We start from the raw sequence: 27,613 nt of genomic DNA, 5'->3' as shown, positions 1-27,613 counted from the left end.
AGGAACACAGAAGGCTCGCTCTGCTCCCTGCTTTCATCTCCTACACCCAGGCTCTTGGGTGGGAGGTGGGCACCGCCAGAGCTCCAGCAGCTCCAAAGGTTCCCACACCCCTGTGAACTCCCTCAGCTCGCTCCCCTGCCCTCAACGCCCGTTACCTTGGGATCCCAGCAAGGTCCTCCCCGTCAGAGTACCCAGAGGCTAGTGAGGCCTCTGGGTATTCAGTGACAGTTAACTCATACGGTGCTTGCTGTGGGCCAGGCCTGTGCCAAACCTTTAATGGGGATAAATCGGTTTTATCTTCAAACAGCATTTGTTAGATAATGCTTGCGCTCCTGATCCTCCACCTCCTAAGTGCTGAGACATGTACCACCATGGCTCCACACCACATTTCAAGACCATGTGATATTCAAAGTTCCCCCCCCCCCCGTGGAGACTATCTTCAGGCCCATAAGAATACTAAAGACTATCTAAATGTCAAAGTTTCTGGATATGTGAGACCCCTGGCGCCTTTGTCAAATTTCTTGCCTTTCCCAGCCATACCTAGCCTATTGTCTTCTGGTTAATCAAGCGACACATGCAACTGGCACCCAGTGACTCCACTCGCGTCCTTCCCTCTAAGAGCATTGCACACTTTGGCTCAGAAACCTCCCTTAGAACTTCAGCTTGGCAAATGTACTCAGGCCTTCTTCATTCGCCCCCTGAAGACTCTCCCAACATGGATCAGGGGGCTGTAGACACAACTCCACGGGACACGAGGCTTTATTGGGACAAACAACCTTTAGGCTCACAGGCCGAAGGGGTAACCTCCCAGAGGCCTGCTCGCGGCTTCCTGCCTTTTGCTAAAAGTCGCTCATGCCTGCATGGCAGAAGCACGTGCGTGCGGAATGGCGTCAGGTGTGCTGCAGCTTCCGATTGGCTCCGCAGCGACCACGCACGCACGCACGCACGCACGCACCCATGCATGCACGTCGAGGTCAAAGGCTCTGCGCGGCCTCACACCTTGCCCAAGGCGGCCAGGCTCAGTTCAGCCGCTGGGCCCGGGCTGGGTGGGAGGCAGCAGGCCGCGGCAGGCGCCGCCACGCTCCTTCCGCTGTAGCCGCCGCAGCGGCAGGGCCCAGTGCGGCCTCCAGGGCAGCGCGAGGCCGCGGCGGTCCAGGACGAGGCCTCGGGCGGGCTGGGTGTGGGCCGCGGCACTGCCCAGCAGGAGGTAGTCGGCACCGGGGCGCAGGCGCAGGCAGCCGCAGGCCAGGTCGGCGCCGGGCACCCAGGCCTCCTGGCCGCCGCGGCGCACGGGCCACGGGCGCTGCTTGTACACGGCCAGCACGTGCACGGGCAGCCGCCGCCACTCAGGAGCCACCGCCTCCGATGACGACGACGGCGACGACGACGCTGCAAGCTGTTCGGAATCCTTAACCTGTGCGTGCAGAACTGCGGGAAGACACCAAGTCAGACAAGTAGGAGATGTCCCTGAGGAGCCAGGACAGGCCTGATGGAGAAGACCCTACACTTCGGCAGTGGAAAGGGGCAGGCAGGGTCTAGGTTAGCCGTTCTCAAACTGTGGAGTCTCGACCCCTGTCTTGGGGTCGCACGTCCCTTTCACAGGGGTCGCCTAAGACCGTCAGAAAGCACAGATCTTTATATTATGATTCATAACAGTAGCAAAGTTATATTTAGGAAGTAGCAACGAAAATAATTGTATGGCTGGGGGTCACCACAACATGGGGATCTGTGTTTAAGGGTCGCTGCATTAGGAAGGTTGAGAACCACTGGTCTGAATATATGAATTAGAGGCCTGGATCAAAGTTGGGGAGGGCGTATGAGATGGTCTAGGATGGTGGCCTGCAATGGTATGTGACATGGAGGAGGGGATCTCCAGGATCATGGTTGTAAGGGCCACGTGAGTGGCAGGGGTGCCCTAAATTGTAATTAGGAGGAGCGTGTGAAGTAGAGTTTCAGGTTGTGGTTGAGAAAGGTGAGGGAGGTGGAGGTTCAGGATGATGCTCACCTGCTCCCCGGAGGGCTTCCAATAAAACTGGCTAGAACTTTTGGGATCCTGTTACTATTAACAGTAGCCTCGGGATTCCAGGGTGGCTACTGTTCTGGAAACAAGGTCTCACTAAGATGTTGAGGCTGGCCTAGGACTTATTCTGCAACGTAAACTAATCCAGAACTCATGCAATCTTTCTGCCTCAGCCTCCTGGGAACTGGAGGTTTTGAGCCTGGACCACCATGCCTAGCTAAGTCAGAGTATTGGTGTAACAATGAGAAGGTCCCCAGGATTGGAGGCCTCAGGAGAGATGGGTCTTGTCGGAAAGGCTCTGGGGTAAATCGGGGGTCCAAAGGATGGATTGAGCGCTAAGGCCTGAGAGTTGGTTAAGGTCAATGCTAGCATGAGTCAGTGCTGTGGTAAGGAAGGGTCAGGCCAGCCTGGGGGCTGGACTCCGGCTAACAGGCCAGATCTGTGTGGTCAGTATCCCTGAGAAGAGGGTGGAGGAAGCTGCACTTCAAAGACTTGTGACCCTGAAGTCATTTGATGATCTTGAGGGCAAAGGAGCCCATGGTCCTGTATGGAAGGAAGTAGCTGGGATTGGGTTGTATCTCTTAGCTAGGCCTGACTCCCGAACGTCTGAGAGCTGAGCTCGTGGGCCTCGGATTGCGGACTGGCGTGTACTGATGGGGAGGGAGACTGGAAGAAAGACAGGATAGAAGCAGGGCCCTTCTGTTCCTCTAGATCCCTCTTCTCCTTCCAGCACTCCGAGATGTCAGGCTGAAGGACAGGATGAAACTGCAAGTGAAGACTGTGGGGGACAAGGAGACACAAGAAGGTAGGGGTTCCTCCCACCGTCCCCCACCATGGTCTCCTGTTCTCACACATCCTGGCAGGGAAGAGTCCTTTAGGGTCAATATCCTTTCCCATTTAAAATAAGGAAACGGAATGGCAGGAAGAAGGCAGACCCTCTTGTCTCCGTCACTCACCGTAGTCCTGCTGGCAGTACCTCTGAAGGTTCATGTGCACGCTGGTGTCCCAGACACTGCAATAGTTCTGACACTGTGGGTCTGGAGAGGTCAGGCTCTCTGCAGTGGGTTCCACAGCCTGGATCACAGCCCATCTCCCCACCCCATGTCCACAGACAGCTGAACTGTCTGCCCCTGCCTCTCAAGAAGAGCTGGAAGCCAGGCATGGTGGTACACGCCTTTAATCTCAGCACTCAAGAGGCAAAGGCAGGCCAATCTATGAGTTCGAGATTAACCTGGTCTACAGACCCTGTTCTACCAGGGCTACTCAGATGAACCCTAGCTCAAAAAAACAAAGCAAAACTAAAACAAAACAAACAAATAAACAATAACTAAAAAGGAGGGCTGGGTGCCTTCTGGACCCAGTCAGCCCGTCCCAGATTCCCCTTGCTGCCTGGAGTGTCTGTGCCAGCCTCTTACCAGATCGGGACGCAATCGGGGTAGTAGCAAGGGCAGTTGTTGCCTCTGGAATTCCTGTCAGACCAGAGAAGTTCAATTTAAACTCTAGGAATCACCACGAGGAATCCAGGTATGCCAACTCCCAAGGGTACAGCCATCCTTTACCCTCCCCAAGACCCGTCCCTTCTTCAAGAACAGTCTAAAACCTTAGCCATCTTCTTCCTAAGATTGAAGAGTCTGTGGTGTAGTTTCAGACCCAAATTCTCTGGAGAATCAGAGTTCATCCACTACCACCCAAAAGCCAAAGCTACACTACCGTTTCCCACTCAAACCTGGACCGTTATCTTCCATCCGGGTCCAGGATTTACGGCATCACGTGCCGTGGGACTTACGTTGGCAGGGCATCCTGGGTGAGCGGCTCTGCTGGTATCCAGGGCCACAGTGATTGCATGTCAGGCCTGTGACCCCTAACTTGCAAGAGCACTGGCCACTGGTCTGGTTGCACATCCCTCCTGTTGCTCCAATTGGATGGCAGCGGCAGGCTTCATGACGAAAGGAATGAGATGTTTGGGACCGAGAGGCTCCCAGCAAAACCTGTGAACCCTCCCCAAGCCTGCAAGTCTAGACCCTGGCCTCCTCCCTCAAACCCACCTCTGTACCTGCCAATAGAGAACCCTGGCTCTGTGTCCTTCCCCTTTGGCCTGGCTTCAGGCCACACTCACCCCTGCATGCCTTGTGACTAGTGATGGGCTGGCTTGGGTCCCTCCAGAACCCTGGCTGGCAGTAGTGACAGTGCCGCCCTGCTGTGTGGTGGCGGCACCGCTCACACACACCCCCACTACGGCCACCTGACAACCTGAATAGCTCGGAGTTGAATCGGCAGCGTCGGGCATGCTGGTTGCAGGAGCAGGCTAGGGACAAGATGATGTCAGAACCGTCACACAGACACATTAGGGCCAGGTCTGTCTCCCATCCCCAACCTTTTCCCTACCATCCTTCCTGAGGAAAGAACGTAGGTCTGCGGTTTTAGAGACTGCCTTTGGCTCAGTCCCAGGATACCTTAATTCTCAGGCTGAGCTGTGACCCTCCCGAGAGGTCACATTGCTGAAGTAACGGGCTGGGCTGGGGGACCCCTGCCCCTGCCTGAAGCTGCTCTATCCTGTAGCTCCATCCCACTGGCTGTGTTTACATCCAAGGTGATTGAGACGAGCATGTTTAACTCAGAACCCAGCACAGAGTATGCGCTGAGTGTGGGTCATCCAGGACAGCACCATCCCGTTTTTATAGGTTGGGAAATGAGACACAGGTGACGTCACCTGCCCGAGGCAGTGCGGCCAGGAAGGAGCCAGAGGCAGAATCTGAGTGTGTACTCTCAGGTTTCCACAGAGCCCACAGATGTGGTGAATGTGTGTGCTTTCCTGGGAGCACTTTTCAGATTCTTGAAGGCAGTAACTGTCAAACGGGTCTCTACGACCACCACAGCCAGCAGAGTAAGGACCCATAGGAGGCAAGAAGGTAGTTCAGTTCAACATGACTCAGTAGCTGGTGTGGGCTCAAACTTTGAGAGTCTGACCCTAAGTAGTTTATTTTAGGCATATTTAAGCACAGCACAATTTGGTGAAGTTTCCTGATGATAATTAACTCCATCCTGTGTGCACAACAAAGCTTAAGACATGGCTGCATTGAAACTCGTTGTGAAGTACAAGTGACATCTTCCATAAAGATGTTCTATAGATTAACAAGCTGTTCTATAGATGAAGAAAAACAAGATAAGTGTGTGTGTGGGGGCGGGGGAGGATCTGGTGTAGTCTCAGCTACACAGATAGTGCCGAGGTCACCAGGATATTAACCAGACTGCTCCCAGCCTTCTGGGTGGAAAACAAGTTCTACATCCCTCCCTTTGAAGGGACAGCAGTGTGTTTAACAGCCTGGTTCCCCTGGTGTTAATCTGTGAGTACAAGGACCTCCATGCCTTCCATACCCCACTGCTGATCAGACACACTAGGAAACTTTTCATATATTTCTTTGGTTGGTTGCAGAAGAAACAGGGCCCCATGAAGCTCAGGCTGGCCCAGAACTTATGATCTTAATGCTTCCGTCTCCTGAGCATGGATATATCCTAGAATCCCACCGTGCCTGACTCATTCTTTTTAGTTTTTCCAGACAGGGTTTCTCTGGGTAGCCCTGGATGTGCTGGAACTCAGTCTGTAGACCAGGCTGGCCTCAAACTCACAGAAATCTTCCTGTCTCTGCCTCCGGAGTGCTAGGGTTAAGGGATCTGGTGCCCTCTTTTGGCCTGCAGGCATACATGCAGACAACACTGTATACATAATAAACAAGTCTTAGAAAAACTAAAGCAAACAACAAAAACCCATCCACCTAAACCAAAGGCTAGTTCAGCATCACCAGGCCCAGGGCTCTGTATGTGTGGCAGCAATTCCAGAGAGATGTGAAATCAGAGTGCCTGGTGACTATGAAATAAGACCTGGACTCAGAGGCTGAGAACCTGGGCTGGCAGCTCCCCGGGGCAGAGCAGCAGTGGTGTGGGCAGGTGGAGGCAGCTGTGTATTCTTGGGAAAACGGCACTCTTTTCCTGAGCCTCGGTTGCTGCCTGTCCAGTGAGGCTCTCTGCCGTCCCCCAAGCCTCTAGGAGGCTCTACGGGACAGTGCTGCTCCAGCACCTCGTTCAGAGGCAGGCTTCAGCTCCTGTCTGACCCAGAGTGATGGCGTTGCCGCACTTCCCCTTCTGAAACAACCTGACAGGTAGGGCACAGTCAAGCTACCTTATCTGTAAAGCCACAGAGATGTGTCACCTCCTGTCATCCAGGTCCCCAGGGCTGCACTTCTCTTAATTTGGATAGCTGTGATCATACTCGGGGATACAGCCTCCCTAGTACCCAGGCCCTGTCCAAGCCCAAGATGGAGCCTGCCCCAGCCTCAGGACATGTGAGTCTCCCCTGCTGGTCCCTGGGGTGGTAGAGGGCAGAAGGCTGGGAGCTGGCCTCCCTGAAAGGCTGAGGAATGTGTGAGTGTGTGCGTGCGTGCGTGCGTGCGTGCGTGCGTGCGTCTGTCTGTCTGTGTCTGTCTGTCGGTGCGTTAATTACCCTAGGTTGAAGGTCGGTCACAGCGGAAGTGGAGACAGCTGGCAGTGTGGCTGCAGGAGGGGATGTCAGGGGAGTCTAGAGATGACAGCATCTGGGACCACAGCTCCCTTACGTCACCTGAGCTCTGTTCCTGCCAGGTCTCCTTTCTGCCTGGGAGTGATGTCATAGGCGTCATAGCAGGTGCTCACAAGTGAGGTCAGGGCTTTGTGCACTCAGGCTCACTGGCTTCTCTGCAGCCTTAGGGACAGTGCTGTCACTGTCCCCACTTGATGGGAGAAGAAAACAGGCACAGAGAGGTTAAATCTCTTGCCTGAGGTCACACAGCTGTGGGCAGAGGAGCTGAAATCGGGCAAAGCCATCTGCTGAAGCTGCTCCTGGCTGTGTCGGGGCACCTAGTATGGCAGCACTCTGGGACCCATAGTCATACCCTGTACCTGTGTGACTTTGTGTAAGGGAACTGTGGCCACAGTTTCTCCATCCAGACAATGGGCTGGCAGCTGGTTGTCCATCAGAATGTTTTATGATTATATATCCCTGTGCCATGTCTCCAGGAGTCAGGAAATGTGCTGCTTGTACCCTTGCCCAAACCCCATGCCACACCCTGCCCTGGGATATGTTCTGCTCAGGACTGCCCTGGTGTCATATGGCTACATCTAGTGAGTGGAGTCCCTGACAGAGGGTTCTGTGTGTGCGTCTGTCTGTCTATGTGTCTGTCTGTCTGTCTGTCTGTCTGACATGATACTTGGCAAATAAGGAAAGGGAACCAGGCCATAGCACAGTGTGAGGACAAGCAAAGGAAAGCAGTTCTGAGGGGAAGAGAACACTCTGCATGTTTTGGGACAAGGGACGAATTGCATGTTGTTCTGTGGGCCAAGTAGTGGCAAGGGTTGGGGACAATACCCATGACTTACGCAAGCACTCGTGAGGGTGCTGGGGTGTGGCAGGCCGCCAGGGCCAGTCTCGATGGGATGGGCGGCAGCTCTCACAGCCTGGGCCAGTAGTGTGGTGGCGGCAGCGGCAGCGTGGGGGCCGGGCCTGGGCAGCACAGCGGGCCGCGTGGCCGTGGCACTGGCAGCGTCCCCTTACCCCAGTGCTCACCAGCCCTGCCTGGCCCCCAAACTCCACACGGAGGTGGCTAGCCACCATCCTGGCCTTGGGGCCTGGAGGAGAGCGAAAGGTTACCTTCTCAGGCCCCCCCAGAGCTCCAGGCCAGGCAGGCCTACGCCATAGTGGCCTCCAGGGACCTCCAACGGCCCAGGCAGCAGAAAGAACCAGGGCTGGAGGCCCTGGGGTGCAGAACCGCAGAGTGACAGACGTCAAGAGGAAGGGACCGTCCAGGTCCAGTGTCAGACTTCCATTGCAGGAAGGGCCAGGGCTGGCTGCAGGAAGAGCACAAGTGGGACGGCAGGGGGCCGCTGCCCTGCCGACCAGCTGGGTCACTGGCGGGAGGCAGAAGCGAGGGCGCCCTTCTGGATCATAGCATGGATCCGAGGTGGCCTGGCCAAGAAGAAGCAAGAGGACGAAGGCAGTGGGCATGGCCACAGGAGAGCTGGCACCTATAGACAGAGGTGGCAGATGGGGCCTCAGTCAGCCTCCACCCTGCTGAGGATCCCTGGGGACCCTGCATTCCTCCCAGCCCTGCCTGAGCCCCCTCCCCAGCTGCCTTGAAGTGAGGAAAATAGTTCCATCTGGGGAGAATTACTGTTTACGTAACCCAGGGGGAAAAGAACGCAAGCAAAATCGAGAATTTTGCCTGAACTAATCCAGAGCTTAACACCCCAAAGTTATCCATCAGTGTCGAGGGGGTAGAGGCCCTGGGGAGAGGGTGAGGGGTAGATGAGGAACAAGCAGAGCCAACAGATGTGAACACCTAGAAGATGGGTCAGGGAAGAGATGGGGGCATGGCCAGAGAAGAAAGACACAGGTGGGGGGTGCAGACCTTGGGGAGCCAGAGGGACAGACAGCAGAGGATGGGAGCCGGAAGGGATGGTTGGATGGCGTGGTGCTGGGAGGGAAGAGCAGGGGCGCAGAGACACTTGGGAAGTGAAGACAGTCAGGAGCCTAAGAGAAGGGAGAGCCGGCCGCAGTGCCCAGTAGGAAGTCAGAAGCCCACCTAGACCAGAGCGGAAGCCTTTCCCACACGGGGTTCTAACTGTGTTCTCCACACCCAGCGCACACAGCACGGAGACAGAGACAGGATTATTGCCAAACAGCCCTGGCCTCTCGGCTACCTACCCCAGCCCCCCACCCTTAACCCTTTCCCCTCCAGGTGTACAGCCAGAGAACAGAGCGGAGGGAAGGATGGGGAATGGGGCTGGAAACCAACACCACCTTAGAGTTGGAGTGCAGAACCCCTGCGGCACTGGAGAGGCAGAAGCCTGGCCTTCCTGTAGGACTCAAGGTGTTAGGACCCTGCAGTTCCATTTCTGGGACGTTCTGGGCAGGGGCCCCACCTGCTACCCCAAATCTCAGACATGGACCCAAATCCCCGCATTCCCCACAGTGCTCAGGCCCTGGAAGCAGATGGGGGAGCTGATGTTTGGGTTTAAATATGGGAGGAAAGACAAAAAGCGGGAGGTGGCATAGGGTGTGTGCCAGATGCCAGGGTACTTAGAAACCGGAAATCCAGAGTCCAGAGAATGTTAGAAGCCAGATGACCAAGGCCCCCAACTTCCCCCACTTAGGGCTGGCACCTTGGGGCTTTCCTGAGCCCCCTGCATGAACCGTTACCTCTGAATCTGCACCTAGGCTGAGAGCTACGCATCCCTGTGCTCCACTGCCAGTTCCCATGCTGGCTGCCTCCCCTGCCCAGACCATAGGCCTGCTCCCTGCCCCCAGGAATCTGGAGCCATTATGTGCCCGTAACGCTGCATTGGCCAGCTTCCCTAAGTCCCATCCCCTCGTGTAGGCACGTTTCTTGCTGGATAATTTCAGGGTCCCACCTCTGGTTCCCAACACCATCATGAAGTACAGGCTATGAGTTCTCTTATGTTCTTGGGGGTTGGGGGGGAGGCAAAATCTAGCCCCAGCCCTTCCAGGCCTACAGCCTTCCTACCTCTCAGCGGCAGGCCCAGCCGGACTTCGTGGGCCACAAGTCAGCCTTGCTGGGCCGATGGGATCCGTAAGAGACCCCGCCTGCCTTCCCCACTGTGGCATGCATCTCCTGCCCGTCTGTTAGGACCCAGCCATTGGTCAAACCTGCCTGGAGAAGAGAAGAGCGTCGTGTAGTGAGTCGGCCACACTCTTCTGTGGGAGCCGCGCCGTGGTGGGCTCTCAGGAGGAATCTGAGAGTGGCTGTTGTCAGGCCGGGCTAGTGGGGGTTCTGGGCGGGAGCTCAAAGCAAAGCCCACAGAATCCAACACCACTGCCCGCCCCAAACCCTGGCCAACAGCAGCCACGCTTTCCCCACAGGGACCTCTGCCAGCCACGCCACCCGAGACTGCGTGGGACAGGAGCATTGTCGCCCCCCGCAGGCTTGCAGCCTGGTGGCCCCGCACAAGCTGGCTTAGAGGGATCCGGGCAGGTAAGAGTGCAGATGCCGGGGAGGGGGGGGGTCCAGAGGTTGGGGTCCTGACCTGTTGCCCCTTGCGCTAGCCCCGCTTACCTCGGGAGTTTAGCTTGCCAGCCCCTGCTTCTGGCTGACCCCAGCCAGTCCCAGCCCTGCAGCCTCCTCCCACAGTGGGTTAACTCGGGGTTAAGGTTAGACCGCTGCAGGGGAGCCCGAGGCCAGTGCTGTCTGCAAGGAGGCAGTGAAAATGTATCCAGCTGGGTTGAACTTGGGGAGGAAAAGAGGACAGCAAAGGGGGAAGGCCGTCCAGCACGTGGTGTGTGAGACCCAGGGCTTCCAGCCTGACACGCTCACACAGCCGCCGCGTTTGTCTGAGTGCTGGGGCTTCCCTCTGAGCAAGGCACACTGTGTAGTTTGTCCTAGAGCACCCATCCCATTCGCAGCTACAATTTTGCCATTGTGTAGAACTGGCCCAGGACAAGACTCGGGGACCTGTTGCCCTGGGAGGGAGAGATGCCCCTATTCTGGTTCCAGGTGACCCTTGAGGCTGGGGTCTTGGAGGAGCAAGGACAGGGACAGATGAGAGCTACCTACAAGTCCCAGAAAGCTGGAGGTGTGAGCTCTAAGAGAAGGCTGGGCCAGCAGACCCCGTATCAGAGAACCACGTTCCCAGCAAGAACTATGGGAGCCGCGGGGTGACACGTGGCACTGGTGGATCCACCACGTCCCCCCAGGTCTGCCCCAGCCTTGGCCCTGTCAGGCCACCGTCGAGACAGAGAGACGGGAAGCTGCTCTGCCCTGTAGACAGTTGGGTATGCTTTGCTGAGCAGGGACAGGAGCTGTGGCTTCAGAGGGATGGCCAGGAGAAGAGAGCCTTGCCCTGCCTGTCAGGACACTGGAGGGAAGTTTGGGTGTGCTGTAGGGTCCTCCCTCACTAGCATGGTGAGTCCTTAAGTTGTCCCCAGAGGAACCTTTCTTCCTCGCTTTGTTCTGGGTAGCCTGGGCTGCTAGGTGGTTGTCATCCAGATGATGTCCACTGTGGGATGAGTGAGGCAAGCAGCAGTTAAAAGCACAAGAGGAGGTGCCCCGCCCACCCAGGGGTCCAGAGGTGATCCAGGGGCTCCCCAAGTATGGGGACCTTAACCCTCCCAGAGCCTGGCTGCAGGAGAGCTCAGGCCTTCTTGCCCACCACAGTGACTCTGGTGGAGGGTCTCTGTCCCCAGCCTTAGGAAAGAAGCCGGGGTGCACAGCCTCCATCCTGCTCTGTGGGGTTTCTAGGTCTGGAGGCGGAACAGCCTCAAGAGGGCACTCTTGAGATAGCAGGGTGAAGGCCAGGCCTCCCCTCAAGGTGGCAGCAGCAGAGCACTTCCCAAAGCAGCCCACACTTACCCGGAAGTGCTCCCAGGGCCTCGCCCTTCCTGGAGCCCTTTCCCTTCTCCCTGGCCCAGGTCCTCTGGGCCTGCCCTGCCCTGGGGCTCTGGCTGGCCGGGGAGCTCCGCTTTGAGTTGGGCAGACAGCCAGGAGACAGGAGAGAAAATGACTGGGATTCTAAAAATGTGTGTGTGTGAGGGGCCTCAAGTGGAGCGAATTCGCTTTGTGAAGTAAAGCAGAGAGGAGTGTGTCTGGCACACCTGTGCTTACGGTGTGTGGTGTCTGTGGTCCAGCTGGCTGACCTTGCCAGGGACCCAAGTTAAACTCAAGAATGGTCAGACTTCCAGAAATGGTCAGGTTGATAACAAGGCAAGAGGCCCTGGGATACAGGAGTAAAGGAGCGGAGGCAGCCGCCCAGCCTGAGGCTTGTACACAGAACACACAGGAGAAAGCAGGTCACTGTGTGCTGGAGGGGACATCTAAAGACTTTCAGGGGCCCTGCGAAAGCTGGAGCCTGAGAAAGGAAGAGGTGGTCTGTCTGTCCTTAGGGTGGTGTCTTAGTTTGTTTTCTGCTGCTGTGATAGACACCATGACCAAACTTGGGGAGGAGAGGGATTATTTCAGCTTGAAGTGTATAGTCCATCCTGAATGGGAGTCCGAACAGGAACTTGGAGGCAGTAACTGAAGCAGACCATGGAGGAGAGCTGGCTTGCTCTCTGTAGTTTGTCCTGCCTGCTTTATTCTACAAGCCAGGACCACCAGCTGGGGGGTGGCCCCACCCACAGTGGGCTAGGGGCCTCCCATAATCATCAATCAATAAAATGCCCCATAAACTGCCTACAGACCTTCCCATGGAAGCGTTTTCTCAATCCAGGAGGTGTCCCAGATAACTCTACTTGTCCAGCTAACAAACACCACCACCAACAAAACCCAGCAGAGACGAGTCCAGACGAGCCCGGTGGTGCCAAGGCAGAACCCGCAGGTTAAAGCACACGGTCTCCTTGGAGAGGCCCACTGCACTGCCCCGCACCACAGTCAGTCAACAGCAAAGAACAACAGGGAAATGGGACCCTTAACCATCGCTGCTGGTTCCTGAAATCAGGGACCACAGGGCCCCATCTGACCCAGCAGTGCTGCCCCACACAGGTGCCCAGGGGAGCAAAAACGTATCTGTGTGGACACTTGCGAGTCATGCCAGCATTGTCCATGACAAGCAGGAAACGGCCCACGCCTGCTAGTGTGGCGGCAGGCTGACGTGGCCTTCCCACAGCAGGGAGCAGACTCAGCTGCGGCATGGTGGGAGTGGCAGGCCCAGCGCTGAGTGTGTCCACAGACTGACCACGGGGCCCAGCGCTGAGTGTGTCCAGACTGTGAGTGTCCCACAGACTGGGGGCCAGCGAAGGGAGCGCTAGGTGAGCTGGTGGAAGGCCTCCTGGTCTGTTTTGAGGGAAGCAGGTGTTTAGCCAGCTCTCAGCACACTAAGAGCCACATTGAACACTGACGCAGGTGGATTCTGAGGTATGCAAATTGTTTTTCAGTGAAATGGTTACTAGAGATAGGCTCATCACAGACCTACCTGTAAAGGCCACAATGATGCAGCCTAACTAGTAGAGTGTCTCAGAAGCAGGCAGTGGGCACTGCCCATCCCGAGCCCTGGTCCAGAAGCAGAGGTTTGCTTCATTTGTCACATTTGACTGGTTCTGGCAGGTGCAGAGCCACGTGGGTTCATGGAGGCAGAAACGCTAGGCAGCTTGAATCTGCGAGACAGTGAGAAACGTGGGTCCTGTGGCCAGTCACTTCTTGCAGAAGAGGTTAAACTGAACCACAGGAAGCCAAGCCACATACAGCAAACGTGACCTATTGACCTAGCCACCCACAGCCCTGTGCCTGGTCTCTCTACCACACTCTGCAGAGTTCTCTTTCCTTCTCCATGCTCTCCTAACCCACTAGTTGCTGGCACGTGAGACGCACTCACTCCTTGTGGGCTAGGCACGATGGGAGGACATTAGAAATACAGCTGCAGTGGTGTGGTTATAGTCCAGGACCCCAATGGCCATCTGAATGGACATATGCACACAGACAATGCACAGCCCCACTTCTGTTTCCGTAAATTCCCGTGGAGCTTATAAATCAGGCTCAGTAAGAAGCAGCTCAGCAAAGTAACCGTGACGGTGCTGGGATAAAAGCTGCATGGTGGATGTGATCTCCCGGAGCTCAGCAGACCCTGTGGTACCTTTAGTTTTCCTACTTAAAGGAGCCTCTTGTAGTGCCTCTCTGGCACATCGTATCTCCATGGTCACTGTCCCTGCCCTTTGGGGCCATCATGTCGTGGGGTAAGGATAACTTGAACGTCGCACTCCAGTTCTCTTCAGAGGAAAACTTTAAGGAGATGCCACTCAAGGGCATCTAAGCATTGAACTCGGGAGGCCTGCCTGGAAGGATCTACCAGCTGAGTCATCTCGCTGGCCTGAGCACTGTAGTTCTGACGATGGACCAGATAACAGCTAAGTGACCAGAGCGTGCAAAACCTACAGCTTGATACACAGGACCAAGGATGACTCACCAGAGGTGGGGCGGGCTAGGGTGGGGTGTTAAAAGATCTCATCATCAGCTTAAAACTTAAAATGTATAGATTATTTGTTCCTGGAATGTTCCATTTAATACTTCCAAACCACACTTGACCCTGTTAAGTAATTGGAACTCTAGAAGGTCAAACTATGAATCAGGAAAAGCTACTGTACTCACATTTAATTTTCATGCAGCCCCTGAGGTTAGGAGCATAGAAATGGCTGGAATCAGTAAGATGTGGTTAACCAGCTGTTTTCAGTGGTCACACCAAGTCAGGTGAGGGAAAGATTCAGAGAGGTACCGTGAGCCCATCACACTGCTAATAAAGGGTGGGGCTGGCCCCAGAGCCACACAGAAACACTCCCTGAATGGCGGTGCTCAGACTGGCCCCTGACCATCCCTCCTGACCCCTGTCTTCTCTTACAGCTCTCCAAGGACTCCAGACCACTGGTCCAGCCCTCTCCACCTTCTACTTCCTCTTCGTGATTTTTGTGTTATCCACCGTCTTCCACAGCCTCCGGCGCCTGTCTCTGGTGCCTGCCCCCTGGGCCTCTTCAGCCCTTGTGGTCTTAGCCCCAAGAAACCTGCCCCAGGAGGGCATGTTCACCATCAATGTCAAAGGCCGCCTGGGGAATCAGATGGGCGAGTACGCCACGCTGTTCGCCCTGGCCAGGATGAACGGAAGGCCCGCATTCATCCCTGCGGCCATGCACAGCGCCCTGGCACCCATCTTCAGGATCAGCCTCCCGGTGCTGCACGGCGACACGGACCGGAGGATCCCGTGGCAGAACTACCACCTCAACGACTGGATGGAGGAGCGGTACCGCCACATCCCAGGACGCTATGTGCGCCTCACTGGCTACCCATGCTCCTGGACCTTCTACCACCACCTGCGCCCCGAGATCCTGCAGGAGTTCACCCTGCATGACCATGTGCGAGAGGAGGCCCAGGCTTTCCTGCGTGGCCTGCGGGTGAATGGGAGCCAGCCGAGTACGTTCGTGGGTGTCCATGTGCGCCGGGGGGACTATGTGTATGTCATGCCCAATGTGTGGAAGGGCGTGGTGGCTGACCGGGGTTACTTGGAGCAGGCCCTGGACAGGTTCCGGGCCCGTTATCCATCTCCAGTCTTCGTGGTCACCAGTGATGACATGGCCTGGTGCCGGAAGAGCATCAGTATCTCTCGAGGGGATGTGGCGTTCGCTGGCAATGGCCTTCGAGGATCGCCTGCCAGGGACCTCGCACTGCTCACCCAGTGCAACCACACCATCATCACAGTGGGTACCTTTGGGGTCTGGGCTGCCTACCTCACAGGTGGGGACACTGTTTACCTGGCTAACTTTACCCAGCCCAACTCCCCTTTCCACAGGGTTTTCAAGCCACAAGCAGCCTACCTGCCCAATTGGGTAGGCATCGCTGCTGACTTGGGACAAGCCCAACGGAGTAACCTCTAGCCACACCTCAACCTGGGGCCCCCAAGAGGCATTGGAGCCTTGCTGCTGCATACATACATGGGATCCAGTTCCAATCCAGTCTCACATTTTTCACAGCTGAGTGATCTTGGGTCAGTGGTATGACCTCACCGTCTTCCTGTGCACCCTGAAAATGTGAGCACGGCCTCTGCTTACCTCAGCAGCACCATGCACAGGTGACTTGAGTTCCTCTATAGCCAGAGAGAGCTGGCCACCACAGGCCCAATGTGTGCGTCAGGAATGCTTTCCCGAGGAGGGCAGCGGCTTAGCTAGGGTTTCTGTGGCTGTGATAAAACACTCTGACAGTAAACAGCCTGGAGAGGAAAGTGCTCATTTCAGCTTACAGTTGCACATCACAGGCCATCACCGAGGGAGTCAGAACAGGAACGCAAAGGGCAGGCCCTGGAGGCAGGAGCTGATGCAGAGACCACGGAGGCATGCCACTTACCAGCTTGCTCCTCGTGGCTTGCTGAGCCTGCTGCCTTGTATGACCCAGGACTCAGGGTGGCACCTTATATGACCCAGGTGCTCAGGCACCGCCCAGGGTGAGCTGGGCCTGCCTACATCCATCAGTTGAGAAAATGCACAGGCCAGTCTGGTGAGGACATTTTCTCAGCTGATAGTCGGTCTTCCAGAAAGACTCAGCTTTTGTCAAATTGACGTGAAACTAGCCAGCAGAGCCAACTTTGTGCTTCCCTTCCTGGATCACCCACTGCAGGGTCCTGGGGGGGTTTGGTGATTGTGGCTCCTGCCCTGGTGTTACGGGGACATGACATTTCTAGCAGCTGGGAACTTGGCCTTTGGGGTAGTGGCCTTTTCAGAGAAGGGAAGGGAAGTTGGGGGGCAGGTCTGATGAAAGTGCCAGGGTGGTGGACAGCTGTGGCGGGGTATTCCATCACACTGTGAACCCCAAGTTTATGTTTGCATTTGCGTTAATTAAATAAAATCAACCTTGGTTCAGGGGCAGAGTCAGCAACTAGTGGACCGGAATTAGCCGTAGAGAATCCAGAGACACACCAGAAGGAGAAGGGCCGGACTAGAGTTTGATGCTTGTGTTTTGGTTTGGGACAGGTGGAGAGATTCGTCTCCTGCTGTGTCTCTGTCCAAAAAGGAAGGTCACTGGTTGCTTCTCGGCTTCTCTGATCTAGCAGGTTTCACCCCCACATGTGACTTCTGAGTCTTTGTTGGTACGTTAGAGACTTAGTTTAAACCTGTATATCCCTCCAGGCTAAGATCTGAGTGGCCTGCAGCGCACTGACTGCAGGGTTTTGGGATCACAGACAATAATTGAAATATCAGTCGATTCATGTGCAGCCACTAAACCGACAAGAAAAGCACCAGACACCCCCCATAGTGGTGGGGAGGCAGTCCTGAAGGTACACCCTGATCAGCAGGGCCTGGTCGGAGGCAGCCAGTAAACACTCCAGAGCACAGTCCTCGGGGAATCCTGATCCTGGCCAGCCACACAGCCTGTGGCAGTGTCTACCATGTCCTTCCAGAGCCTGGGGCTGCGGCTGCTCAGTGAAGCCCTGTGGGGCTGCCTGGTTACAGTGTGCTCTCTATTGCTGTCACAGGTCTCCAAATGTGGCACCAGTCCCTGCCTCGGGCTGGGACACCAGGTATCCGGCAGAACAGAATCATGGCCCCAGGCTCGGGTGAAAGCCCCTCCCCCCAATGAATTATGTCCTCTCAGCCCAAACCCATAACTTATTTACAGGGAACATCCAGCCTCTTTCCTCAGGACAGTCAAGCCATAGCATGGACACAGCTGGATCCAATGAGCTTGGCATTGATGTTTCTGGGATCAGCACGCTTGAAAACATGGAGGTACCAGAAATTTTATCTGTGTGATTCTCCTTTGTTGATACACACACACACACACACACACACACACACACACACACACACACACACACACACTGTTTTTTTGAGACAGGGTTTCTCTCTGTAGCCTTGGCAGTCCTGGAACTCACTCTGTAGACCAGGCTGGCCTCAAACTCACAAAGATGCACCTGCCTCTGCCTCCTAAGTACTGGAATTAAAGGCGGGTGTTACCACCACCAAGCTTTATTTCACATTTTTGTAACTTATTTTGTATGTGTAAGTGTCCTACCTGCATGTATGTCTGTGCATCTTGTGCATGCCTGGTGCCCATGGAGGCCAGAAGAGGGCATCAAAGCCCTTGGAACTGAAGGATAGATGACTGTGAGCTGCCATGCAGATGCTTGGAATTAAACCCAGGTCCTCTCAAGAGCAGTCAGTGCTCATAACTTCTGAGGCGTCCCTCTCTCAGCCTACTCAGTACACACTGTATCTTTGTGAGACAGGTCTGTCCACCACTGAAGCCCTGGCTGACCCTGAACTTGCCCATCCCACCTCAGCCTTTGTGTGTTGGATAGAACACATTGATGCCACCCTGAAGGCCCTTACCCGCTTGAGTCCCAAATCCCTGGCTCCCCCGTCACAGGGATGTGGTTGTAGGGATGCAGGATGGGGCTTGGGGGGGGGCTGTCCACAGGCAGCGGACAGCAGCCACCTTAAAGGGGCAGCCATCGGCCCATCACAGTCCGCTATGTACCAGGGAGAAACCAGATGTGCCATCCCTACCCATGTGCCACCCAGCTGTGGGCATGGAGGGCTCCCCTGGCAGGGAGTGGGTGCTCGGCATGCAAGGATTGCTCCAGGGTTCTCACACTGTTGCCAATGCTAAGGCTGATGGCCACCACTGGGGGAAATGCTTGGTCCCCGAGAGACCACCTGGCCTCTACACTTGTTCTCCAGCCGCATCCTGTCCTTCAGAGCCTTCTGATGGAAGGAAGGCTTGTGGATGAGCTGGTGGCACACAGTGCATCAGAACCACCACAGGCAGGCAGCCTGGAAGTCAGAAAGCCTCGGACCCGGGGCCTCACAGTGTGGCAGTAGCACACCTGACCCCACCAGAATGCACTGGTCTCACAATCCTGGAGGAAGGTGAAGGTGAGGCCAGGCTGCTTCCTGGGGTGGTGACAGAGGGCCTGTGTCTCGGTATATGTGGCCATCTTCACCTGTCTGCCCAGATTCCTTCCTCTTTTTTTGGAGGGAGGAGTACATTTCAAGACAGGATTTCTCTGTGTAGCCCAGGCAGTCCTGGCTCTCTCTCTGTAGCCCAGGCTGGCCTAGAACTCACAGAGATCCGCCTGCCTCTGCCTCACAAGCACTGGGATTAAAGGCGTGCGCCACCACTGCTCAGCTTGAGCAGTAAGAGTCTTACTCTGTGGCACAGGCTGGTCTTGAATTCAAGGTAATCCTCCTGCCTCAGCCTTCTGAGTGCCAAGATTGCAGTGAAAAGCCAACACACCAGGTTTCCAGTCATGCTGGGTCAGAAGGACATACCACACCCCGACACACACACCCCTCACTTTCAATTGCATCTACACATTTTATCTCCGTGGGAACTTTTGTGGAGATCACAATCAGGGTACAAGGCTGGCTCCTCGGGGCCTTGTCGCCAGCCTTCCCCTAATCAGGCTGTTCCACCTCCTGTTCTCAGAACTGCCCTTCCAACTCCTTGTTCCCAGGACTTCTGTGAGAGCGCCTAGCAGGCTGCAGGGGAGCCTTGGAGAAGCACAGCCGTGTCTCCTGCTGGCCTGTGATTCCCCATGCCTAAGCTCTTCACCCTCAAACCTCCTCCCTCGTTTTCTCTGTATCCACAGCCTGTGGCGTCCTGTTGGGTCCAGTTCAGAGCTCAAAACAGGGAACTTGTAGCATGTGTCTTGCCAGGGACAGCGACTGTTCTTAGCTACAGCCATGCTAGTTTTCCCATGAGCTAGCTGTCCTGGGAAAAATCACCTCATGTTCCTCATGAGACTCTCTCAAAAAAGAAAAGAAAAGAAAGAAAGAAAGAAAAAGAAATGAAGGGCCAGAGAGGGAGGGGAGAAGAGAGGGAACAGAAGGGTAGGAAACGGATCAGTTAAACGTTAGGATCCTGTACATGCGCAGCTCGGGGTCTTGTGTCTTGCTGGCTACTACATGGTCACGCAATCTGCACCTTAAAAAAGCCAGACGCGGCCCCCCACCCTGTCTCTCTGTGTTCTCTCTCTGCTCCCGCCACCTCCCTTTCTCTCCAGGCCTGGTCTCCTCCCTCCTATCCTCTCCTTCTTTCTAAGAAAGCTCTCTGTAACATTGGTAATCGTGGCTGTGGCCGTGACTTTTCTGCCAGTAACCATCGATGCCACCAGTGCCGTTTATCATAACCATCATTAAATCCCCGGCTGACATTGACTTCCTTGCCAGTAAGTACAGAGGGTGTGGACACAGGACGTCCTCAGCACACTTGCCTGGAGAATAAAGTCTCTGAGCCACCACAGCCCCGGCTGGGGACCTGGTCACAGTTCCCTGCTCTGGGCTTTCACATCACGATGGGGCACAGATGTGGCGGCTCTTGAGGAAGCAAGTTGTCGGCAATGGGAGCCATGTGATGAAAGGCGCCCGCCCTGCCCAGCTCCGTGTTTGCTTGGCCTTGCTTGAACAAAGATACAAACAGTTTTCATTTTACAAAAGCCCAAGCTGGGGCTGGGAACCTGCCAATGACAATAAATGCCACATTCATTCAGCAAATATTTACCCAGCTCCTAAGTGGGTTGAAGACACCCTGAGCCTTCAGCAGAGGAGAAGAAGGAAACCAAGGGAGCAGACACTGCTTAGGCCAAAGATGGCCCAGCCCACTCCTCAGACTCCTGTGATGGTATCCTTACTGAAAACAGGGTTAAGATGAGGTAATCCTTGACCCGTCAGAACTGCTGACTACAGAGACAGAGAGAGTAAAAGCTACATAACGGCAGAGTAGAGACCAACTTCTAAGTAAACAGTATTCTGCTGCCCTGAGTGCCCAGTTCACCATACGCCATCCCATCACACGGGTCCTAAAGAAAAACATGGTTGAGTACGCACCAAATGAATGATACGCACACCGCAAGAGCCTCTTGTGCCCTGGCTGGCAGGCTGCATCGAGTGTCTGCCATGTGCTTAGTTCTCAGAGACCTTGGCTTCCATCCTCGGCCACACACACACACACACACACACACACACACACCCAAAAGTTAATTTCCTGTTGACCTTGGCTGAGGCCTGTCTTCCAGTTAGTACATGGAATCAAATGATATGAAGGTAATATTGGGGTGAGTCAGGCAGGGTGTGATCCTAGAAATGCCAGGAAGCTGTCAGAGCTTGGCAGGTTCTACCAAGAAGGACCTAAGAACTTGTGCTTATGTGTAAGTGACCTCAACTTTTATGTCCATGGAGGTCAGGATGTGAACTTTCTGAAAGAAATTATTGCCGGGCAGTGGTAGCACATGCCTTTAATCCCAGTATTTGGGAGGCAGAGGCAGGTGGATCTCTGTGAGTTCAAGGCCAGCCTGGGCTACAGAGAGAGTTCCAGGACAGCCAGGGCTACACAGAGAAACCTGTGTAGAAAAACTAAAAAAAGGGAAAAAGAAATCACCACCTACCTGTCACTGCATCTGAACTGCGGCTCCTCCAGGTGGGGCCCCAGCCGCTGGCTCATTCCAAGTGTGGAGCTGAGCAGGAGCAGGCTCATGGGCGAACAGCCCTCTCCAGCCCCTTCATCTGGCCGGAAGAGCAGAGAGGTGGTGGGGTCTGCCCTGTGAGCCACATGTTCCTGAGCTACACTGCACAGTGCCCAGGCTCTGCAGACCAGCTGTTGTGCCCGGCTGCACCCTTATTAGCTTTGTGCTTGTAGAGAAATAACTGCGCCTTTCAGATGAAAATGACGCAGGAAAGAGACACGGGAGTAAACGGCATGTCCAGGAGAGACTCAGAGAGATAGAAAGGTCCTGGGTGCCAGGGGCTGAGGATAGATGGGCAGGAGTTGTTTCACAGACATGCGCAGGTTTATAAGACAAGGCAGTTAAAGAGGGCTGCTTGGACCACAGTGCCAACACCACTCCTGGTGAACTGCACACTTAAAAAATGGCCCAGAAAACCAGACCTGCTGGAACATGGCTGCATCTCAGCAATCGGCCCCCACACAGAAGCAGGAGGATTCCGGCCGGGGAGGCGACTCGGTGGGAAAAGTGTTTCCCAACCTGAGCTTGGTTCCCATATGACAGCAGGAGAGGACTGAGCCAGCCCTGCAGGCTGCCCTCTGACCTCCACGCACACCCCCATGACGCACGCGCTTCCCCAACACACATGCAAACACACACAGAAGGAAAGGAGACTGCTGCAGGGAAAGACGAGGTGGCTAAGATTCGCAACGGTCAGAAAGTTCAGATGGGATTCGGAATCTGAATCCTATGTCTGCTGCTTGCTGACTTTAGGCACATGCTGCCTTTCTCTGAGCCTCAGTTTCCTTCTCTGTCTACTCAGGATGGTGCCAGCAATGGCATTTGGGGTGAGTTAAGTGGGCTGTGGTGGTTGATGCTGCCCTCTGGTCACTATTTGGCGTGGACCACATGGCTGCCATGCCTGCTTGACAAAGTTCCTGCATTTCTACTTTGCAGATCATAATCCTCCAGCCCTTTTACTTCTATTTTTAATGACTCTCACTATTAGGACCTTCCCTTTGGGAAATTTTGTTCAGGCTTTGAAGGATGAAATTGTATAAAATGGCAGCCTCTTTAAACAAAATAATTCTTTGGAAAAAAAAAAATCTCTGCCACTATGGGACCATATAGTGCAGTGATAACTCTGCCTGTTCCCACACAAGTCAACACCACGATGCTAGAACATTTAGACAAGTATGCTCAATAAATAAGGTATCAAGATTTATAAGTTCCTAAGGTCTACTCAGGTTCACAGTAATATCTGTCTAACCTTGTCTTTGCTCACTTAAGCTTTAGCTATTTGGATAAACTAGGCCATATTTTTTTTAAAAACTGCAATATTCTATAATGAAATGTCTGATCCCCCAAGAAAGTCCTTTGCCCAAGGTCGGGCATTTAGACAAAAGTCCCCATTCCCTCAGGCACTTGAAGAAAGTTTCTGCTTGCTAGAAAGGGAGACATTTCAATCCCCGGTTGGAGGAACTTGTGGCCCTTCCATTAACCTATGACTGGTGCCTACTGTCAAGGTCACTGCTGGCTTCCACAGCCCCGGTCTGAAGCCACAGCCCAGCTCACCTGGCCCCTTTCTCCCATCTAATCCTGTGTGCAACTGTAGAGTTTAAAAGGTGTATTCTTTTTTCAATAAACGTGCTGGAAGCTGTTGTGGAATATTATTTTAACTATGTAGAGATGTCTTACAATCATTTATGCTGCGGAATCTCCCTTTAACTGTGTAAAGGTGGGTTACATTTGTTTATGTTAAGGAATCTCCCTTTAAGTGTGTAAAGGTGTGTGACATTTGTTTCTGCTGCCTTTGTTTAACGTGTAAAGATGTGCTGCATTTGTTTCACCTTCTCTGCCTAAGCACCTGGTTGGTCTAATAAAAAGCTGAACAGCAATAGATAGGCAGAAGAGGGACAGGCAGGGCTGGTGGGCAGAGAGAATAAGTAGGAATAAGGAGGAATCTGGGAAAATAGGAAGAACGAGAGAGGAGAGAATGAGGGAGAAAGAAGGGACGTGCCCAGGCCAGAAGCCAGGCAGCCACCAGCCAGCCATGGAGAGGGCAGGAAAGTAAGACATGCAGAAAGAAAGGAAGGTAAAAAGTCCCGGGCAAAACGTAGATGAAGAGAAACAGGTTAAAATAAGTTATAAGAACTAGTGGGTCGAGTATTCGTAACTGATAATAAGTCTCCTTGTCATGATCTGGGAGCTGGTTGGTGGCCCAAAAGAAAAAGCCTGCTACAGGCAGCCATTCTTACTTATGTCACCCTCAAATCATGTCCATCCCTCCCCCCACACACACACCACCAAGCTCCACACATCCTCTTTGGGACCTGAGCCCCTGCTGAAGCAGGTCTCGGGCAACTATGAATTTTTTTCATGTTGTTTTATTCTTCATGGTACAGCGTAGGTATGAAACAGTTCTGGGGACAGACCAGGGAGAGAATTTCAGGACCTTGGTGTCTCGGAAGTCTCCAGAGGGACCACAAGCAGGTGAACTTGTGTCTAGAGTGAGCAAGTTGGGTTTTACCTGCCTCTGCATTACCAGCTTCAGATTGGTCTTTCCTGCCTTGATGCCTAGGGAGGGCAGAGGCGGTGTGTAGCTCACATCACTGGGGTCTAGGGTGAAGGAGGGGGGCACACATTTTCAAAAGGAAATTAAGCCAAGGCTTCTGGTCTGTGCCCTGTTGGGTGCTTCTAAGCTGCTGCTGGGCACTCGACAAGTTTCCAGGAACCAGAGTGTGGAAGGGAGGAGACAGATTGGGAGCAGAGTTTTCAGCAGGAAGATGCTCTGGGTCAGCCTCATGGACTCAAAGCTAGGTAGGTTCTGAGGTTTGGGAGCCCAGGGAAGACTCCTGGGGGCCACCGGAGCCATGGAGATGCATGATGGGGAGAAGACAGAGAGGGAGTCGGGTCCCAGCGGGAGATGAGGCTGGGAGCAGTGGATGGGAACTGGGACAGGTCAAGTGATAAAAGATAACACTGTTGGAGCCAGAGAGAACGGCTCGGTGCTCAAGAGTGCTTGCGGTTCTTCCTGAAGACTCCAGTTTGGTTTGCAGCAATCACTCAGGGTGGCTTAGAACCATCTATAACTGCAGCTCCAGGAGCTCCAACATCCTCTTCTGGCCTCTGCAGACATCTTCACATACATGTGCACACAGCCACACATACATACATAATTAAAATCTACAAGTCATACCTTTATCTTGCCATTTTTCCTTGAGATAATTTTTTTTTTTTTTTTTTTTTTTTTTTTTTTTTTTTGAGACAGGGTTTCTCTGTAGTTTTGGTGCATGTCCTGGATCTCATTCTGTAGACCAGGCTGGCCTCAAACTCACAGAGATCCGCCTGCCTCTGCCTCCCAAGTGCTGGGATTAAAGGTGTGTGCCACCACCGCCCGGCGAGATAGTATATCATAAAAATAATTACTGCCAGTAGGTAGTGGTGCACACCTTTAACTCCAGCACTCAAGATTAAAGACAGGTCTCTCTGTGTAGCCCTGGCTGTCCTGGAACTCCCTTTGTAGACCAGGCTGGCCTCGAACTCACAGGGATCCTCCTGCCTCTACCTTCCGAGTACTGGAATTAAAGGTGTGCACCACCACTGACCGGCCCAACGATGAGCAAAAATTCATGATATAAAATGCTAAGTGCAGCCTGGTCTCCAAAGAGTTCAGAAAGCGCAAAGCACACAAAAACCCTGTCTCAAAAAACAAAACAAAACAAACAAAAAACAAAAAACAAAAAACAAAAAAACCAAAATGCTAAGTGCAACCATTTTAGTACATTCATGTCAGGCAACCATCATTTTTAGATTCTAGAACTTTTCCCTTTCACACTCCCCAAAGAAAGCCCGGTGCCGACTGGTCATCCCTCCCTGGTGCTCTTCCTCCTCGGCATGTTTCTGTGGCTTGGCCTGGCTTGGCCTTCTGTTTCAGCAGAACTGGCCAGCAGCATCTGTCCCGTTGGAACCTCCAGCTCGACCCTGCATGAACTGGGAAGCCCCATTCCTGTCTCTCTCTCCAAACCCTGCCTGCTCAGAGAGTCTGCGAACCAAGAAAAGCTGCCCCAAAGCCAGCGAGTTGCTACGACCCTGCTCATGGCTACTGCAGCTTCCATCTCCTCGCTCTCCCTTCCGCCCTCGCGACGCTGCCAGCTGTCCAAGTGTGTCTTCCCCGCCACCAACCCACCCACCCCCCTAAGGCACTCAGCTTTCGGCCATTCTTGGGGCACAAACCCAGCTTGTCCCTCATAACAGCTTTCTCCCTTAGCGCCGTAAGCCAGGTCAAGCTGAACTGAAAAAGTAGAACAACAGGTCTATTTGAGCAAAGCAACTCCCAAGCGGGTTCTTCAGTCTCAGAGATGGTAGGTACAGGGCCGCATTCCGAACTAACTGAGCTTATAGACCAGTAGGCGAGAGGCTGATGTTCAAGAGCTGGTTGTCAAGGGTCCAAAGTGAGCGCGTTCCTCGGTGGCGCACCCAGACAGGCATCTCTGAGAGTGCTGGTCCCTTCACTCGGATGTTCTGTGAGCTTGGCCTGGCTAGGCTGCGTTCAGTCTGGTGCCAAGTGTGGTCAAAAGCTGAGCGCGTTAGGCGGGGACTCGGGTGGCTGGCACCTTCAGGGGAGGAGCGCCCTAGCCGTCAAGAATGCAGAACTGGGCTTTTGGGTGCCTTTTCTTTGTTGGAGGTTCTCTGAGAGAGTGGGGTTTGGGAGAGATAAGAATGGGGCTTCCCAGACTGTGCAGGAGCTGCAGGAGCGAGCTGGAGGGGTCCATCACTGCCCCTCACCCACAACCTATAAAAGCCCCTGCTTTCGTTTGTGGGCGTGGCTTCTCCCGGGGCGTTGCTCAAATAAACCTGTTGCTATACTTTTTCAGCTCAGCTTGATCTGGCTTTCTCGTGAGTTTGCACGAGCTGAGTGAGGGTTACCTAACCATCTTTTTACTTTTACATTTTCTACCTTAGAATCTGTGGGAACCTGAATCATTAGCTCTTTCTGTTCTAGTCCATCCATGAGTGCCCCCACTGAAGTAGGGGTTTTTTGTGCTATCTGCCCAAGGGCTTGAATCACTGGGGGTGGTGCCGGTGTAACAGTTGAGGAGTTATCAGGGACGTCGCGGGAGTCCAGGCACAGGGAGGTTGTTATTGTCAGGAAAGAAGAAAGAAGCAGGAGTCCTGCCAACCATCCACGGAAGGCTGGTCTTTAGGGAACAATGTATCCAGGAACCATTGCTCACAGGGGACCGCGGGGGCGGGGGCGGCTAGCTCCGAGAGACACGTGCCCCCCTTCCTCGTGAGACCACCAGATCGGCATTTGTCACACCTGTTTAAAAGGTTCATCACACACTAGTACAAGTCAGTGCTCCATGCCTTTGTATTACAGAATATCAGATGGTCATGCGCAAAGTCACAGTACTACACACACTTGTAATTGAATACGCACTGATGGAGTTGCTATGATGTTATACCTGTAAAGCAGAACTGCCAAGGCCACTCCTTGTCTCCTGCCTTCCCCTGTTCTTCAACACAGGCAGCAGGAGAAGTACACAGGCTGGACACTGCTCATGTTTCTTTCTTTCTTTCTTTCTTTCTTTCTTTCTTTCTTTCTTTCTTTCTTTCTTTCTTTCTTTCTTTCTTTCTTTCTTTCTTTTGTTTTTCGAGTCAGGATTTCTCTGTGTCTCTGTGTAGCTTTGGTGCCTGTCCTGGAACTCACTCTGTAGCCCAGGCTGGCCTTGAACTCACAGAGATCCGCCTGCCTCTGCCTCCTGAGTGTTGGGATTAAAGTCGTGCACCACCCACCAGCCGCCAGCTGCTCATGTTTCCTAAGTCAGAGATCTCCTGCCCTGCTGCCCTGGTACCCAGCACGTAGTAAGTGCTGTTGAGTGAACTGAATGCTTAGTGAAGAGAAGCCGCTCAGGAAGTCTGGGGACTGTGGGAACTGTGGGCAGGGAGAGTGGCAGAGCAGTTCCCCACTCCTCGGCATCACTCGAGCCTGTATCTGGGGCCTGAGCACAGAGCTCAGTGGGGCACGTGGCATCAGTATTATAACGGCCAAGCACAGGCAAGATCTAAATGAAATGCTATATAGTCCAATCTGTGGTCCCAGCCTTGGGATACTGAGGCAGGAGGACTCCCTAAAAGCTTGTTTACAGATGAATACATCATCATATCTCAAACCAAGGACATTTGGGTGGTTCCCATGCCTGATTAGTATTCTGAACCCTAGTTCTTGTCTCTCATACACCGAGGCAACTCCAGACTGTTGGTTGCCCTGTCCTTAGCCTCATTTTGTTGTTGTTGTTATTGTTTGAGAGAGGGTTTCTCTGTGTAGCCCTGGCTGTCCTGGAATTCACAGCTCTGCCTATCTCTGCCTCCAGAGTGCTGGGATTAAGGTTGTGCGCCATCAACGCCAGCATGTCCTCAGACTCTTTAGATAATATTCTGTGCAGCTCGTTTCTCACATCCCCAAATCCCATGTTGGTAGTTTCAGGTGAACCACGCAGGGAGAGTATGCTCCTAAGATCCAAAGCTGCTGGCAGGTTCTGTCTATAAAGAGCTGGTGCTGGTGTTTACCAGCACAGCCCTGGTTTGAAAACAGAACTAAGGGGTTGGGACAACAACTCTAAGTCAGGAAGG

At 53.9% G+C, this 27,613-nt stretch overlaps 2 protein-coding genes across 2 annotated transcripts; one reads left to right on the top strand and one right to left on the bottom strand.

Moving 5' to 3' along the window:
* Positions 1-763: 763 nt before the first annotated feature.
* Positions 764-8,070, bottom strand: Ntn5 (netrin 5). Its single transcript, XM_028859203.2, has 6 exons — positions 7,430-8,070; positions 4,137-4,325; positions 3,807-3,956; positions 3,436-3,489; positions 2,977-3,057; positions 764-1,428 (listed from the first exon to the last, which is right to left on the bottom strand). The coding sequence occupies exons 1-6, from the start codon at positions 8,052-8,054 to the stop codon at positions 1,025-1,027; spliced, it is 1,503 nt and encodes a 500-aa protein (XP_028715036.1). The 5' UTR covers positions 8,055-8,070; the 3' UTR covers positions 764-1,024.
* A 341-nt stretch (positions 8,071-8,411) lies between these two features.
* Positions 8,412-16,597, top strand: LOC114684672 (galactoside 2-alpha-L-fucosyltransferase 3-like). The gene is made up of 3 exons (XM_037210126.1): positions 8,412-8,442; positions 9,823-10,041; positions 14,392-16,597. The coding sequence occupies exons 1-3, from the start codon at positions 8,412-8,414 to the stop codon at positions 15,414-15,416; spliced, it is 1,275 nt and encodes a 424-aa protein (XP_037066021.1). The 3' UTR covers positions 15,417-16,597.
* The last annotated feature ends 11,016 nt before the right edge of the window (positions 16,598-27,613 follow it).

This window comes from Peromyscus leucopus, chromosome 1 (assembly GCF_004664715.2).
Source record: "Peromyscus leucopus breed LL Stock chromosome 1, UCI_PerLeu_2.1, whole genome shotgun sequence".
Taxonomy (NCBI): Eukaryota; Metazoa; Chordata; class Mammalia; order Rodentia; family Cricetidae; genus Peromyscus; species Peromyscus leucopus.
The sequence above is the reverse complement of the archived record's forward strand: the minus strand, read 5'-3'. Positions and strand labels throughout refer to the sequence as shown.

What these genes read in the sequence shown, in the direction of transcription:
- Ntn5 (XM_028859203.2), bottom strand. Translation starts at nt 8,054, where the DNA reads ATGCCCACTGCCTTCGTCCTCTTGCTTCTTCTTGGCCAGGCCACCTCG. An exon ending in GCACCCTCACGAGTGCTTGC is followed by an intron (nt 4,326 to 7,429) that starts GTAAGTCATGGG and finishes TCTTGTCCCTAG; the next exon opens with CCTGCTCCTGCAACCAGCAT. An exon ending in ACCCAGGATGCCCTGCCAAC is followed by an intron (nt 3,490 to 3,806) that starts GTAAGTCCCACG and finishes CTGGTCTGACAG; the next exon opens with GAATTCCAGAGGCAACAACT.
- LOC114684672 (XM_037210126.1), top strand. Translation starts at nt 8,412, where the DNA reads ATGGGGGCATGGCCAGAGAAGAAAGACACAG. An exon ending in GCCAGAGAAGAAAGACACAG is followed by an intron (nt 8,443 to 9,822) that starts GTGGGGGGTGCA and finishes GGCTGTTGTCAG; the next exon opens with GCCGGGCTAGTGGGGGTTCT. An exon ending in GCTTAGAGGGATCCGGGCAG is followed by an intron (nt 10,042 to 14,391) that starts GTAAGAGTGCAG and finishes CTTCTCTTACAG; the next exon opens with CTCTCCAAGGACTCCAGACC.